Below are 16,109 nucleotides of genomic sequence, written 5' to 3' on the forward strand. Positions count from 1 at the left end.
CCGCAACCTTTATTTGTTAGGTTAGTATGTTATTTTGAAAGCTTCACCGGAAGTCAAATATCTCCTGGCCAATTTGACACTGGTCCAGTCAGACTGGAGGCAGTGGCAGGTTGATTACTGGGAACCACCGGCTAGGACAGACAATGATGAGGCGGTGAAGTACTGCTAATGAAAGAGTAATTTGCGTGTATCTTGTTAGACTAATTAATATTTCACGACTTCTTGTGCAACAATGACGACGACCACGACATTTCAAGGGATGGAGCCCGGTGCTAAAAGCAGTTCCAGGTAAAAGGCGTCGTTCAGACCGTTCCGCTACCCGTTAGCCACAATGAAGCCAACAAGTCCAGCTTTCTCGGACGTTAACCTCAACGTTACATAGGTTAACGTAAAATCGGGGACATATTTGTTCGGACCCCTGCCCATAATTGTAGCTTGCCTGCTTTGAAATGATTTGAAACCAACCATGGGACGACGGTGCCGGGATAAAGCTCGTACCACACCTTCCCGTTTTTGCGGTCAGAATGGACCATTGCCGTTTTTAACGTTAGCTAGCAAGATAGCACACATGTACCCTCCCTTTTGTACAGATGCTGCTTAGCTAGCAAATACACACTAGGCGTCTCGGTACCCAGCGTTAACTATGTAGGCCTCTCACAATGGCTTGCGCATGTACTGTATTTCCTCATTAGCTTTTCGTGTTTATTGTCCGAAAATGAAAAGACATGTCAGATCTGTGGATTTCAGATCAGTTTTCAAGATGATCAGTGAGGTACAATAAGACATCCTCTAGTCTGCCCTGCCTCAATGAGGCAAGGGCCTGTTCCAGCTGGCCACACCTGACATTAACCCGAGCTACATCTATATTTTTCATCGTAGAGATGCTGTGAAAGCAATCCATTGCTTTTCCAGTTATATTAAAAGTTGAATATTGCATATAAAAAATTCACAATGTTAAAACGGACGAGTGAGTACTATATAAGTTTTACGGTAAATTCCATCATAGCGCGACAATAACAATGCGCGTACTGCAAAAGGCAGAAATACATTAGACCAATATTGACCGCAGTATGAAAGCATTATGGATTGGTACCTTTCCATTTTTGAGAAAAGTATATAATGAATATGGATATAGACTTGGTTGCCAGTTTATTAGACACACCTTCTTAAAAGTGAAGTCACATACATCAGCCCTGCAATAAATCTTTCCCTCATGAAGGTCATTGTGGAGGCTTTAGTAAATAGTGCTGTTGACCTGTATTGCATTATTCTGAGAGGTATTCTTAATATTTAGTCTACCATTGTTGAAAAGAATGGGTTAGACAAAACATTTGGAACACCCGGAATAATCATTCATAAGCATTGTTAAGGTAATACCAAATATAACTTCAGCTGGAACTCCTCAGCATGCAGTGCAGTTGGAACAACAGTAGCCAACATATTAAGTTCACACAGGCACATCACAAGGAAAGCTCATGTAATTTGTTAGTAATAAAAAAAATAAAAAGAAGGAAAAAGTACCTTGATTAGGCCCCCGTCACTTGACTTGAATCTGGAAATAGCACATGATAGCATATTGTTAAATGACCCAAAATAAAATTGATTCTTGATTGACACAAGTGTGAATGAAGAATCATTTCTCATTGATGAGTTCTGTACATTCCTTGTCTGAACCACAGCATTACGGCAGGTTGTATTTTTGTTTTAATGAATAATTTTAGAATGGAGAAAAGAAGCTCCAGGAAATCGGCCAGTGCAATCTATTTTTCACTAACAGTTCTGACCATCTCTTTCTTTCTAGGGTTTTGCGCCCTCCTGGTGGTGGCTCCAACATTTCACTTGGTGCAGATGAGGAGAAACCTCCTGTCCGGAAAAACAAGATGGCCTCCAGTGTTTTCGCTGAGCCAGAGGACCCCTATGCTAATCGAAGGAACAACCCACCAGGTACAATCAGTCTCACTTCTCATAATGTTTTGCTTGAGTGTGAAATCTTATAACTCGGGCCCTGTTCAGACTAGGTATTAACATCCATCTCAGGTGATCCGATCAGAAGTGGACAGTTCTAAGTTCAGGTGTGAACACACCCAAGAGGCATTGAGGATGCATTTGAGATCCGATCACTGAGACCATATTTGGAAGTGGTCTGGGCCACATGGCCACATTCTTTTAGCATTGTGAACGCAAATGCGCCCTGTCCACATTGAAGGGCCACCTACCCCACGACATCCTCTGCCACAGTCTTATAAGTCCCAACACAGTTTCATAATGAACTGAAAATATTTTACTATTTCAAATGGATAAAAAGTTATTTCACTGTAATCCAGGTGTGAACTGACATACTTAAAGCTGACCACTTGTGATCGGATCACTGAAGTCATATGTTAATTCTAGGTCTAAACAGGGCCTCAGTTTCTCATACCCCTCTTATTTTGACAGTTTACCACAGTATCTACGGATGGTGTAACTTAAAAACAAAACCAGAAGACAAAATTAGTGATAACAAGGAACAGGTTGGAGAATATTTTTTTTTTCTCATGTTTTGAAGATAAGTGTTTCTTTGCAGGCTTTTGTCTTGAGGCTGGACCTGAATGCTCTTCTGCCTCCCCTGGCTACTCAAAACTTCAGACAGCTGAATATATAAGAAAAACATTTGCTGTTTCCAGAGGTTCTACTGACAGAATGGCTTTAGGTGCCCAAATGAATTGATTTCTCTTTTTCAGCTTGTCGTTAGGGCTACCGCAATTAGTTGCCATAATTGGCTACGTCGACTATGAAAATTTATCATCTTTTTTGTCCTCTGTCTCTTGGTGTTTTTACGCAACAACATCACACTGGTTATGCTAGTAGTGGACTGTTGGGAAACGCTAAAACGAAAGCCGTCTGTATGTTAGTCTTACTGATTATCTTGGTTCACCACAGATCTTAAAGTGTGGCAGATTGTTGTAAACTGAGCAACTGGCTGTGACAAACTAGCCCAATCAATTCTAATTTTGTTCTGAATTTATTCTTTTTTTAAAAAAGAACCAGTAATAGCCTGAGCTGGATCAATAAGTGTATGGATATGGTAAAGATATGTCCTAACGATACCCATCCCTACAGCTGGTTAGTGACTAACTTTGGGAGGTTGAGCACATCTGGGTTCAAATCCCTTCACTAAGTCTTGTTTAACCAGTGTAATTTTTTGACTTATCTTTTATCGTGCACAGTGAGATCAGTCACAAACGTGAGGGATTACTTCATTTATAAACATTGTCTGTTCATTAGCAGACGGAGCTTTTTAATATCTTTTGTCCTTGTAGCTGATAAATACTCTCATAAAGCCACAGTTCGTCTGCTGCTGCCTTACAAATTACACTGAAGAAGTGTTGTTTAGGTCAGAATGTGGGCTTATTGATCATGCCAGAGTGTCATTTAGATCTTCTGGAGGAAAATTAATCGTTTAGATTAATCGACTATTCGATAAAATAGTTGAGAGATTAGAGAGTTTAGAAAAAGAGTTGTTAGTGGCATCCCTACTGTCATTAGATATTCAATCATTGGTGTTTCTTTTCTAATCAGGAAAAAGTCCTTTTTTAGATCAGAGTTAATTATAGAATTTAAAAAGTATATACTTGGAAGCATATTGTGTTTGTCTAAAACACTTGAATCAGAAATGTAGATTCTCTCTAAATGTGGAATAATACATAAAAAAATGTTATTAAAAGAGGAAATGGAAGCATAAGAGGAAAAGTGATGCTAAATCTGTGTTTTTGATTCCTAGTTTTCTATAACCATATTTCCCAGTTCCGCACACACAAAGACAAACAAACACCCTTTAAGCTGAAAACATCTATTATAAGTGCTGTCTCTTCAACTTACTCAGAGCCAGTGCTGCATCAAATAGCTTTGAGACAGTTTGGCATATAGGGCGGGTGCTGAAAAGTCATGATCCAAGTAGCTTTTACATACAATGGAAAAGCTACTTGCTTTAATATTAACAACAGAAAATCAACAATTTTCACAGCAATCTTGACATGACAGTCCTCCACCCCATCTTGTAAATGGTGAAATACCTCTTGTTAAATGTGGAAGAATGTGATATTAATAATATTATATTTTTTCGGGGGGGCCAGTAGAGTGCGGCCTTCATTTGACATTGCATGTGTCACAATATGAGACAGGCCAGCTGTAACTTTAACAATGCTACCTTCAGTGATGGCCTTGGAAGTTCTTCAGGCTATAAAATTAATTTAACAAGTTTCATGACTGAGTAAACTTTACAAACGAATCATTTGCCACAAAAGGAGCTCACAGCTCTCAAACACTGACTCGCTACTATGAACCTACTGGGTTCAGGGACTGTAGTAAACACTTTCTAATGTCTGATTATTTGAAGAACTAGTAGAACAAGCTAAAATCAGCTAAAGCCACTATTAACATCACCACACCACTGAAATCACAACAGTGCAATGCTGAAATGCTTCTTTTAATAGTTATCCAGTTGTTGAAGAAAATGAGCTGTTCTCTGATTGTACAGACCACAGTACATTATAGTGTAATGGCGGGCCGTTGACGATAAAACAAATGCTGAGAGCAGTGAGGCTGGCGACCGGAGCAGAGTTGGCTAGTATGTTAGCAGTTAGCAGTATAGCTGTGAACGTACAGTGCGATGTATGTTCAATTAATGCTGTTTGTGCTACAACTACAACTACAGCTCCTCAAGACTGAAGTTCCCGTGTCCCCGCTGTGCTTCCAAACACACTTTGATAGGAGTCATTTTTGATATTTTTCCTACATACTGAACATTTGATATGTTTACTCTCAATTCAGAAGAATAATCCTAATACTTCTTCAGCCAGGAAGGTGAAAGGTGAAGATGTCCAGACAGAGAGCTGCAAGATGCAGGAGAGAGACTTTCAGCACAGGAAAGACAGGCAGCACAAAATCATGAGACAGGACAGGCCCTGAATTTAAGAGAGATTTGCAGCTGCTACTGTCATGAAAAGGTATGTTTCAGTCTGGTCCATATTTTTGATGTTGGTGTGGCTGAATTGTACACTGAATTGGGAGGGCGGGGCTCTGTGAAAGCCACTGCACTCCACTGCATTATGACAGTCTTAGCATAGATTCTGTATCACCAAAGCAGTGGTTTCTCAACCAGACAGTCTACACCAAGTAGTTTGGAGTTGCCACCCAACTCGGATAGTAGCCAGTTTTCATCATTTTACCTGTAACGTGTTTATGAAGGCAGGGCAACTACTTATCAATAATCAACATTTTTAGAGTAGCTTTACACTCAAAAGGTATGTTTTTAAAAAAAAAGCTAAAACAAATGGCAAGTTTTTCTCTAATACTATTTTGGTCTTATCAGACACAAACTACAAAGCATATTTAAAGAAATTCTAAGTACTCACAGGCTGAATGCATGTCGAAGCTTTCGCACCCTTTTCGTCTGACATTTCCTTCTTCCTCCTTTTACTTCCTACATTCAGTGTAAGCCATTATTTTGTACCTTGAGTACGTAGTCAAGTATCATTTCCCAATTCCTGCTTTTACTTCTCCCGTAGGTTGAGAGAAACGAGACTGTAGCCCTTACAGCGTTTTGATCTTTGATTAAATGGAGTCAGAATGTCTCTTTACTTTGAAAATGATCAACTTTTTCTATTTTTCAAAGAGTAGTCACTGAGTGTTTTCCTCACTGTTTTGACCTGAAGTACACAGCGCAGCTGTCACAGAGAGACACAGTGATTGGCCCTGTTGTACGCTGTCATACATGGACAATTATACTGTCATGGCAGTTGTGGAGAGAGTTGGTTCATCTTTAAAATGAAGGCATAGTTAGGGGTTCATTTAGCTCAGTATTTTATATTTTATGGGCTATCTGTTCCACGGCTGTAAGGTTGTATTTGTTTTGCATGTTGGTAACTTTGGTTTAAGGATGTTAAGAATGTGAACCTTAGGTAAGCTGCTGACCTTCGGGGGAGCAGGATGTCAAGGGATCCATTAGATATCTGGATTTTATGGTTATATTGTTTATGAGTTTATCTACATCCCGCAGAGATTTAGTGATGCACTCCCTTTTAGGAAGAGGTAAGCAATAAAAGTGAAACACAGAGGTAAAGGTCTCGAGGCTAATAGATGTTAGTTTCAACACCCAGAACATCATACGATATAAGCAGCTCAAGTTCTGTCATTCAGTGAGAGACTTGGTGTATCCTACATCAGATCTGTCCTTCGTGCATGAATAAAGTAGCCAAATTGAAGTGTTGACTTGTTGGTCTGAACACTATTCACTTTTTCATCTCTCAGTCACGAAAAATCATCTTTTCAATGGCCAACGTTTGAACATTCTACAAATGACAAGTCAATAATGCCTGCCCTTTCTGTAAAGCATCATGAAGTTTGTTCGCGACAAACCTTGCAGCTTTTCTTCAAACTATACCGTCTACAACTGGAAGTAAAATGTAGTTGAGTATAATTTTTTTTTTTTTAAATTTCAAAATGGAAATACTATTATAAAACAGTACTTATATTCAGAAAATAACTTTAAGAACAGTGCCTGAGTATTTGTTTACTTTCTACATCCATGCTTCTCTTCCATTCACTGCACTTTTGACAACTATGACAAAGTTCCTGCACACCAGAGAGTCTTATTGACCAAATGTGTAGGATCAGAAACTCTTGAGTGAATACCTCACATTGTTGATCAGTTGTACTCACTCAGATCTTCGCCAGGTAAGATTTATACAGTGTAAAATTCCATAAAACTTTTTTTTCGAGTCTCCTAGAATTATTTTGTCCTGCTCACACACCAATGTAGTAATAACAAGAACAGTGTGTGTTCATTAGGGGGAAACACAGCAGGATATGCTAGGAGTTCAGGAGTGCATATTTTTCAGGTGGTATCAGTATTTGGTTTTTATTGTTTGAAAGACAATTATTATGAAAGTGAAACTTCGAAAAGTTCCCCTAAGCATAGTTGGAAACTCCTCAGAAATGTTTGGAAGGAATTTGCTCACAAAGACAAGTCCGGCAAAATATGAGTCGTAAGGTCACACCATGTCAGAAGACTGTATTTGTCTTGGTTGGTTCTTTCTGTTCCGTCTCAATTTCCCCTTGTCTTTTAACTGCTACGTAATAAAACATAATGTCAGCTATTTCACACACACACACACACACACACACACAGACACACACACACACACACACACACACACACACACACACACACAGACACACACACACACACACAGACAAACACACACACACAAACACACACACACACACACACACACACACACACACACACACGATGCCCTTGCATCTAATTGTCGGAAATAGGAGTGTTCTTTTACTTTGCGTGAAAAGATTGGAGCCAATGAAAACTGTATTTCCTTTTTATCATTTTATAACCAAAAACATCACCATGTTGATGGAGGTGAAGTTAAAAATGAAAATGTTGCATATTCAAACCTCTTCACTCATTGATATTTTTTCTTGGCCAAAAACTGAAATCTCTCATTACAAAATATTCAGATCCTTAATTTAGTATTTTGGAGAAGCCCTTTTGTCAGCAAGTACAGCTTCTCATCTAGTTGGGTAAGTCTCTACAAGCTTTGCACACACGGATTTGGGCAGTTTTTCCTATTCTTCCTGGCAGATTCTCTCGAGCTCCATCAGATTAGATGAGAAGTGTCTGTGAACTACCTTGTTCAGGTCCCTCCACAGGGTTAAGATCTGGGCTCTGGCTGGGCAGCTCAAGGTCAGTCAAAGACTTGTCCCAAAGCCACCTCAATGTTGTCTTGGCTGTGTGCTTCAGGCCATTGCCAGTCTCAGGTCATATTCACTCTGAAGCAAGTTTTTCTTGAAGGACCTCTCTGTATCTTTTTGGCTGCATTCATCCCTCTCTTAAGTTTTGAAAAGTGTCTTTGTCCTTGCTGCTGAGGAAGAAGGAGACTACAGCAAAAGTTCTGAATACTTTAGTAAAAATGTTCTTAAAACATGTTTTCATTTGTCGTCATAGGTAACAGAGTGAAGATAAATATACACACTGTCCTTAAAAGGTTAAGGGGACTGAATGTTTTTCAAGCAACTGTAGGCGCTTGAAATTTTTTTTGTTTTATATTTGTGTGACATTATTATTATTATTATTATTATTATTATTATTATTATTATTATTATTATTATTATTGATTTACAGACCTGTTTTCACAGCTTTAGAGTGCACAGTGTGCCTGTACTAATCTAAAGTGGGAAAGTGGTGTCAGACTTTTGGACCCCACTGTACCTTCTTATAGGTATATAGGCTCTTATTTTGGTATAATTGAATGTTCAGCATTAAGAAAATATAGCAGACATTACAGGTGCCATTAAATTAAGTCAAATGTTATTTCTATATTGTTTCACAGTTTTTGATATCTGAAGAAAGAAGCATGGAAGATCTGTGTAGAAGGATGGTTAAGACAGGGTTTTCAGCCTCTTTGACAATGGGATATTTCTGCATTGGCACAGTTTTCCCCGAAGGTCCCTTTCCCTCAGAGCAGGTTTCAGTCTGTAATCCTCAGATATTGTTGTTCAGTGACATATTTTTGAGATGCCATTTCTTCTGCCAATAATGGGGCTTTCCAACAATCCCTGTTGTTAGTTGTTCCACCACATTGGTTCAGACTGGAATGGCTTAACAGCTATCGGATGGATTGCCGTGGAATTTGGTGAAGATACCCACAGTGCTCAGAGAATGCATTCTAGTGACTTTGGTGGTCCCCTGACCTTTCATCTAGCACCACCATGAGGTTCACATTTGTGGTCTTGAGTGAATGGTCTTGACAACTATATACATATACCTATTAGGATTAATTTTAGTGACTACAGTCATCCTCCTGACTTTTCATCTAGCGACATCATCTCGTCAAAGGTTTATTCTGTGTAATACTTAACTTTGTGACTAAATGCTTCCAAACTAATGACATACTTGACATTTACTCTAAGCTAAGATGGTAAACATGGTAAATATTCACTGCCTCACAGTGCACAGAGCAATGCAGGAGCAACAGTGTGGCAGGCTGTAACTTAACAACCAGAGTCTTATATGAAAACGGCCAAATCCCAAAATTGTGATGGAAGCGATGAGAGAGACGAGTGATGGAATCAGAGGGCAATGAGATGCTGGACAGCACAGGGCAGGGCAGCGTGACTCATTTCTATTGGCCATTCTGATACTCTTAGCTCCTGTGTCTGGCTGACGGTGCTGTCAGCAGCTCGCCAAGAGAGACACTTTGCGATGTGGTGCGATTTCATAACTGAAATATGGCCAAGATGCCAATTTTTACTTTCTGTATCTCATGTTTTCACATCCGAGAAGATGAACCAGATCGATTTAAAATGTGAGTTTTTAGGATTAACATCAGTCATGTTTAGTAGTATGGTGTTGGGGCGCCTATTTGTAGAAAAAGTGTAATGTAGGAAAGACATCAATAATAATCCTGACTCGGGAGCTGCCTCAGCAATGCCAAGGGGATGGCACAGTGGTAACTGCCTGCTGTCTGATAGCACCTTTCGATAATAAACTGAATCTGTGAAATTAAATAATAAGTTTGATGGTGCTCTACTTTGTGACAGAGACATCCTCTATCCTCTTTGATGACCCCTTACTTTACATCAGTCTCTATGGCAACCTACCCTATTAACCAACCCAAATGAACTAACCCTGTTGATCAAATTCTTAGCAGATTTCCAGGTTAGGCAAACTTATTCAGAAGCAAAAACATGAGCTGTGCAGTAAAATTATTTAATATTGTAAGCATCCTTCAGTTGACACAATGACCTCCTGGTCCACAGTAATTTACAGTAGTTTTCCTGTGCAATGGGGGATCATTACCAACATTTCAAGTGCACTCACTTTCGTTCTGACTAAATTGCTTGTTTACAATACCGTCTGATCAAATGACAACTATTCCAAGCCTCATTGGATTTGTTGTGATGATGTACGTTATGATCTGACATACTACATGTCACCATGACTTTTGTCTGTGTAAAAATCAGGAACATGTATTGCACCTCCCATGTGAAGCTTTATCTATCTGAGCTATTACATCTCCTTCTTATTCCAGGTGGGAAGCCCACAGGTGTACTGTGTGGAGAGCCGTCAGCCCCCCTGAGGCGAGGAGGGAACCACACCACCAATCACTCAGCAGATGCCCCCGCTACAGTAAGATCATGCTTCTGAGCACAAGTTGTGGAAAGAAATGAAGTGAAACCTGAGGTCAGACAAATAGGAAACGAACCAAAGTCCTACGGACTTGATGTATTTATTGGCTGGACCGCAATCTCAGGGTCAGGTCAGTTTCTTTTATGGGGGCGTTTATATCCTGCAGTATTGCCAAATAAGTGCATTTAGGAACTTTTCTTCAAAAAAGCACTTAGCTAAAAGTATAGGGACTTTTTGGACAAACCTTGGCTACTTAGAAGAGAGTCACCAGTAATGCCCTCTCTCGCATCTAACCTGTTAGGTGAGTGGCAGAGAGATGAAGCGGCAGTTTCTTACCTAGGCAAAGACTGTGCGCTGTGAGAGAGACAAAAGAAGAAAGATATTCTGTCACTTCTAACTTTCTCTCTGAGCAATCATTTTACAAGGACATATAATCAAATCACAGCTGTATTAGAATACTGTACATATGAGCACAGAGAGTAGGAGACAAGCAAACGGATAAATGGCTGAAATCAGCTGACACTAGGCAGATAGGATGCAATGATGTTACAGGGGTTGCGCAACAATTTTCAACTATGTCCACAATTAGGCACATTAACCATTCACAGTTCAGCAGTGGACTGGGTTTTGACCTTGTCTTGTTTTTTCTATTCATCTTCCCTTAATGTGTCAAAAATGTAGCGTCAGCACAAAGACACAAAACTTTACTAAATAACATTTAAGTCATAACTACTTTCATCATCCAGTACATGTTTGTTTTTTCTACAGAACAAAATCTGTACTGTCATCAACACTGACAGCAAAAAACGTTCCTTTTTCCTGTCAATGCTGTTGAAAGACTGATCCCTTTTCCGCTTTTTTTTTTTTTTTTTTTTTATAGGAAGGAGAAAATCTTGTACGCGATCATGGTAAGCACCTGTTTCATCTCACTTTACAGTATTTGGATAGCCTATTGTAGCTCCCTCTAGACTTATGTACAGTACAGCAGTTTGTAACATAATGTGTACAACATCTGCACTTATTAGAGAAGACAAGTGTGTTAGAAAGGGAGATTCCTCTTCCCGAATGGACCCTGAACCAGGGGTCCAAAATTTAAAATGGATTAATTGTATGTCATAAGATCACTATGTAACACACATCATACATATACTGTACAACTGTACATGTGCACATGCAGTGTATGAACCCATATATACGCATGCCAATACATGCATGAATGCATGTAGTGGGGTCCAACAGTCTGAGACCACTTTGGTGTCATGGAAATAAACATCATTGTTCTTGTATTGCAATGGAGAGCTTAGTCATAGTATTACACACATGTAAGTCAGTACAGAAGTTCTGTTTGTCGTTTCATTCATAAACCGTTATTGGCTGCTTAGCTCATGTATTTATTCGCATTTAAAATAGTTCACAAATGGTTCACTTTTCACATTACAAGAGAAAAGGCTTTTAGGATAGAAACCTATCATGTTTGGCAAATGTGCTATCTGTGTTGACGGTTTACTCAGTATCAGCTGATACCATTGACACTGTAGTGTTAACGCCATATTTTAGGATTTACTCTCGTTGAAATGGGGCACCAGTCCTCTAGGAGGACAACAGTGAATTACTTCATTGCCAAATTTATCAATCTCATATCGGAAGCCATGACTTCTCGATTCAATGGATCTCCAGTCTCTACGTCAAAAGAATACAACAGGACAACAACTGGGTGTAAATAAAAGAGTTTATTAACTAAACTACTATCTACAGAGTAAATGCAAGGTGTAATAATCATAAAGATGAAAATAATAAGGAAATGAGCAGTGTGATGAGTTGGCAATGGTGGGAGAGGATATGTTATGGCTATACAGCTAATGACACTACATCTACAAGTTAGGTTTGATGATTAAATATTGCTATATTTCGACATCAACCCAGTCATGAGCAGAGTGTTAAGACCGGCCTACTGTGAGTTGCGCTGTAGCTGAAGACCCTCGGCTGGAACCCAGGTGGCTGTGGTTGCCGTGGTAACTCTGGAGGCGCGGGATCTAGGTGGATTCTCCTGGAGGCCGTGTCCCGTTATCACGATGACGGTTTCTGCCTGTGTCTCAGCGGTTCAGCTCTGGTGGAGTTTGCCAGGAGACTTTCTGTCTCGGGAACTCTTGATTTCTGGTCGGCTTCTCTGCAGGAGGTCGTGCAGATGTTATCTGCTGGCATCTGTTGCGGGTTGATGTGAAATAAACTCTAATGCTCTTCACTTTGGTTGGATAACTTTAGAGGAGACTGGCGTTGACCAGATGACTCTAAAGTTGTCAAAATCCTCAAAAAGGAAAACTTGATGATAGTTTCTGCATCGTGTCTCGCTTCTCGCATCTTCTTGTCATCTGGGTTTCTCTTTTTCTTCTTCTGAGCTCTTCTGGCCTGAACTATGTGAATTGATCACGACTGTTTTATCCCCTGGGGGGCGGGTGCATGTATCAGGGGCATCCCCAATTTCCTGCGTTTCCATTTGGAGAAGAGAGTAATTTTCCACTGAACTGGAATAATTTAAATCTAGAGTTTACCCTATAAATTCGCACATCCGTCTTCCACCATGACCTCAAAACATTAAGTGAAATAACATAGAAAACTACTTGCACTAATAATGGCAGAGAGGAGTAATAGTGTTGATTTCATATTACATCCTTCAAACCTGGTATTAATCATGATACAAGGGTTAATTGATCAAACAACAATATAAACATTTCACAAAGCTAATACTTTATAAATGTCGATTACACAGCAGTTCTTTGACTGTAATCATAATAATAATAATAATAATAATAATAATAATAATAATAATATGGACATGCTGGATGTCATGTAGTGTGTGTTAACTTGTGTGAAGGATGCTGACAGTATGGTCACATGAAGGACATTGTCTTAAAACCTACATGTTACATTTCAAACATTCTATGGGATAGAAGTTTGGAATTAAACTATTGCATAGGAACATCTCATGAATTACAGAACAGTTAGATATTTAATTTGACATTCATCCTTTGATTTGTGTCTGTGAAGAGAGTTCTGCTGGTCACTAACCAGGATTGGGATGTGGGATGTAGTTTATGACTCTTATTTAGAGAGGGACAGAGGAAGAGAGGTTGGTGTGTGTGTTCATGCATGGCACAGACAGGCCAGGATTCACACCTTAGTGTTAATCAGTCCTTTTGGTCTTACATGTTCTATACAAGAAACAATCAAATATCATTAGACAAAGTCTTATTGTTACAAACTGGAGATTTTGCCTATATTCTCCAGTTGTCTGGTGTCCATTGGTTAATCCTCTGGAGCTGACCCTTTGACCTTTGGTCTGGTTCTGTGTCATTCGGACATGCTAACAGCATGGTCTGTTTGTGGAAGAGGGGTCCTTTGTCTCTGTTTCCTATCAATCTGATAGTTTGATGATGGGAAGAGTCGCAAAGTGTCACTTGTGGGTCCGTAACTCTGCATGTCCTTACAATGAACTTCCTTAATAGCTTGTGACTGATGCCAGGCCACGTATGTACGCTACAACACCAAAAGAATTTGGAAAGACAGATGCATTTTAATCTGTGTGACTATTTATTAGGACCTTAGCAAGAAAAAAATAAACATTTTTGTCAGTAGTAGATGATATGGCTGAGGTTGCTGAAAGCTGTAAAACTGTCGAAACTCTGTTATTTAGTGCTCAAGATTTCCCTCAGGGCAGTGTGTGCAGATATGAAAATAAAGGTTGTTTATTGTAAATCTTATTCACTTGTCTTCCTGCTTCTGTTCAGAAAACTGTGTGGCTGAGCCTGAAGCTGTTCCAGAGCAGCCGGAAGAGGCCCCCCCAGCTGAGGAGCCAGCTGCAGGAGCACCATCTGGCCGCAGGAATCCCCCCGGGGGCAAGTCCAGCCTCATCCTGGGTTGAATCCAAGCCAACTTCCCCTCTTTACCTCCACTCGTCTCTGAACTCATCTTTTTTTTTTCCCCCAAATAAGGATCCCCAGTCCATTTGTCTGTACCACAGGAATCCTGATGTCCAACAGGCACCAGTCTCCTCCACATCCCCAAGTGCATTGTTTTGATACCTCTTTTTTGGAAACCGTTTTGTACTGTTTTTATTGTTTGTTTATTTTGACAGAAGCACTTTATGTATTTCTATGTATGTGGTTCAAAGTCTGCCTTTGTCCCTGTAATGCATTAGACCTGTCAGAAAAGGGTACAAGGATCACATTTCTCATATCTACCAATGGAAAACCCCTGTAACTTTATTACAACAGCACGAGCTGTAGGTGATTATACAAGCAGTTTGTAGAACACAAGCAAAGAAAAAAGCTGTCACTTTTGCACTGTGTTCAGTTTTGACCCATCGTGCATGCACATCTGGTCTGTAATGTATGAATGTGAGAAGAAACATAACTGTGAAGATTTTTTTTTTGTTTAAATAATTCAACCTGTTTGTTATTTGTTTTTTTTTTGTGGAATAATTGTTGTATTGTTGTTGCATGAAGTTGGAATCTTTCTACTGATTATAGCGTTATTATCCACATAGGAGCCAAATAGGAGCCACATAAATTACTGTAATTGTGATCTGAAGGATGCAAACATTTGTCTTTGGATAAGTACTGTAGGCCCCATGTCAGGTAACAGAATTGGAATAAGCCTTTTTTTATATTGTAGTCACTAACCTTAGAGTATTGTAATCCCAGTGCCGGTTTTGAGTGCCCCATGTTTTTATAGGTAAAATTTACTCTAAAATAAAGTGTGCCTGTTTGTGTGTTAGGCTACAACATCAAACAAGGTTGGGTTTCTAGTTACTGCATCCTACCAGTATCACCAAGGTCTAGTTTTTTTTCCATTGCAACTTAATGGAATGTTGTTGGTCCTGACACTTCAGTGTTTCTGGTAAACCCATCCTAGATTTGACAAGTGACCTTATGACAGCTCAGCCTTTTTTTCTCCTGTTTTATCCCCTTATACATTTGTTAATGACCCTGCTCACTGGAAATATACAACAGTCTTTTTGTAGATCTCACGTCACATTATTCAAACCAAAATTCAAACTCCCTCCTGCTTCTGTCTTTTTGAGTCACATGTATGACTGCTGGGTCAACCAACTGTCGTGCAAGAAATAACCTGAATTTCAGGTTCATGAAATGTCTTTCCTGTGGTGTCTATTTTTAATGTGTGTTATGATGCAAGACATGTCTGTCTGCATCCTATACCAATTCCTGTTGCTTGATGTAAGTCACTGCAGAAATTTGAATTCGAGAAATGGCACAAGTGGAAGTGAACATTAAAAATCAATCTTGACCATGTGCTGTATTTGTTGTGTATTATCTAACTTTGTGAATGATCAGTCTTAGAGCTGCAATGATTAGTCAATGAATTAATTAGTCAATCAGCAGAGAACTTATATAACTTGGTAGCTGTTTTAGTTAAGATTAATCATTTTAGTTTTAGTCTTTTTTTTTTAAACAGTTCCAGCTTGTCCGATGTAAAGGTTTAATCCATTCTTTGTCATATGGGACAGTTTATTGTCCTGTATGACATGATATGATATTTTTGGACCTTGATCTGTTAGTTGTACATTTTAGGATGTCACCTTGGATTCTGGGAAATTTAAGCAGGCATGTTTTTTCTATCATTTAAACATTTTAAATTGTATTATTGGATAATGAAAGTAAGACTTAGTTGCTGCTCTGATTATACTTGGCAGTAAGGAATTGTTCCACTGCAGACATACTGAAAGTATTGTAGTAAGGTATTATGGTAAAGTCCAAAGATCAGGATTGTGTTCATGTTTGGCTTGACCACGAATGACATGCAGAGCTGTCTTATATTTGTTCTTTCACTCATTTCATGTTATTGCTCTTGCTTTTTACCTAGTATATTTCACAGAACAGTGACTTTGGACTTTCCCCATATCTGT

General features: G+C 39.2%; 1 protein-coding gene across 1 annotated transcript; it reads left to right on the forward strand.

Moving 5' to 3' along the window:
* Positions 1-67: 67 nt before the first annotated feature.
* jpt1a (Jupiter microtubule associated homolog 1a) lies at positions 68-15,495 on the forward strand. Its single transcript, XM_056371952.1, has 5 exons — positions 68-288; positions 1,802-1,944; positions 10,089-10,186; positions 11,067-11,094; positions 13,972-15,495. Exons 1-5 carry the CDS (start codon positions 233-235, stop codon positions 14,103-14,105), a joined length of 459 nt encoding a protein of 152 aa, XP_056227927.1. The 5' UTR covers positions 68-232; the 3' UTR covers positions 14,106-15,495.
* The last annotated feature ends 614 nt before the right edge of the window (positions 15,496-16,109 follow it).

This window comes from Seriola aureovittata, chromosome 3 (genome assembly GCF_021018895.1).
Source record: "Seriola aureovittata isolate HTS-2021-v1 ecotype China chromosome 3, ASM2101889v1, whole genome shotgun sequence".
Classification (NCBI taxonomy): Eukaryota; Metazoa; Chordata; class Actinopteri; order Carangiformes; family Carangidae; genus Seriola; species Seriola aureovittata.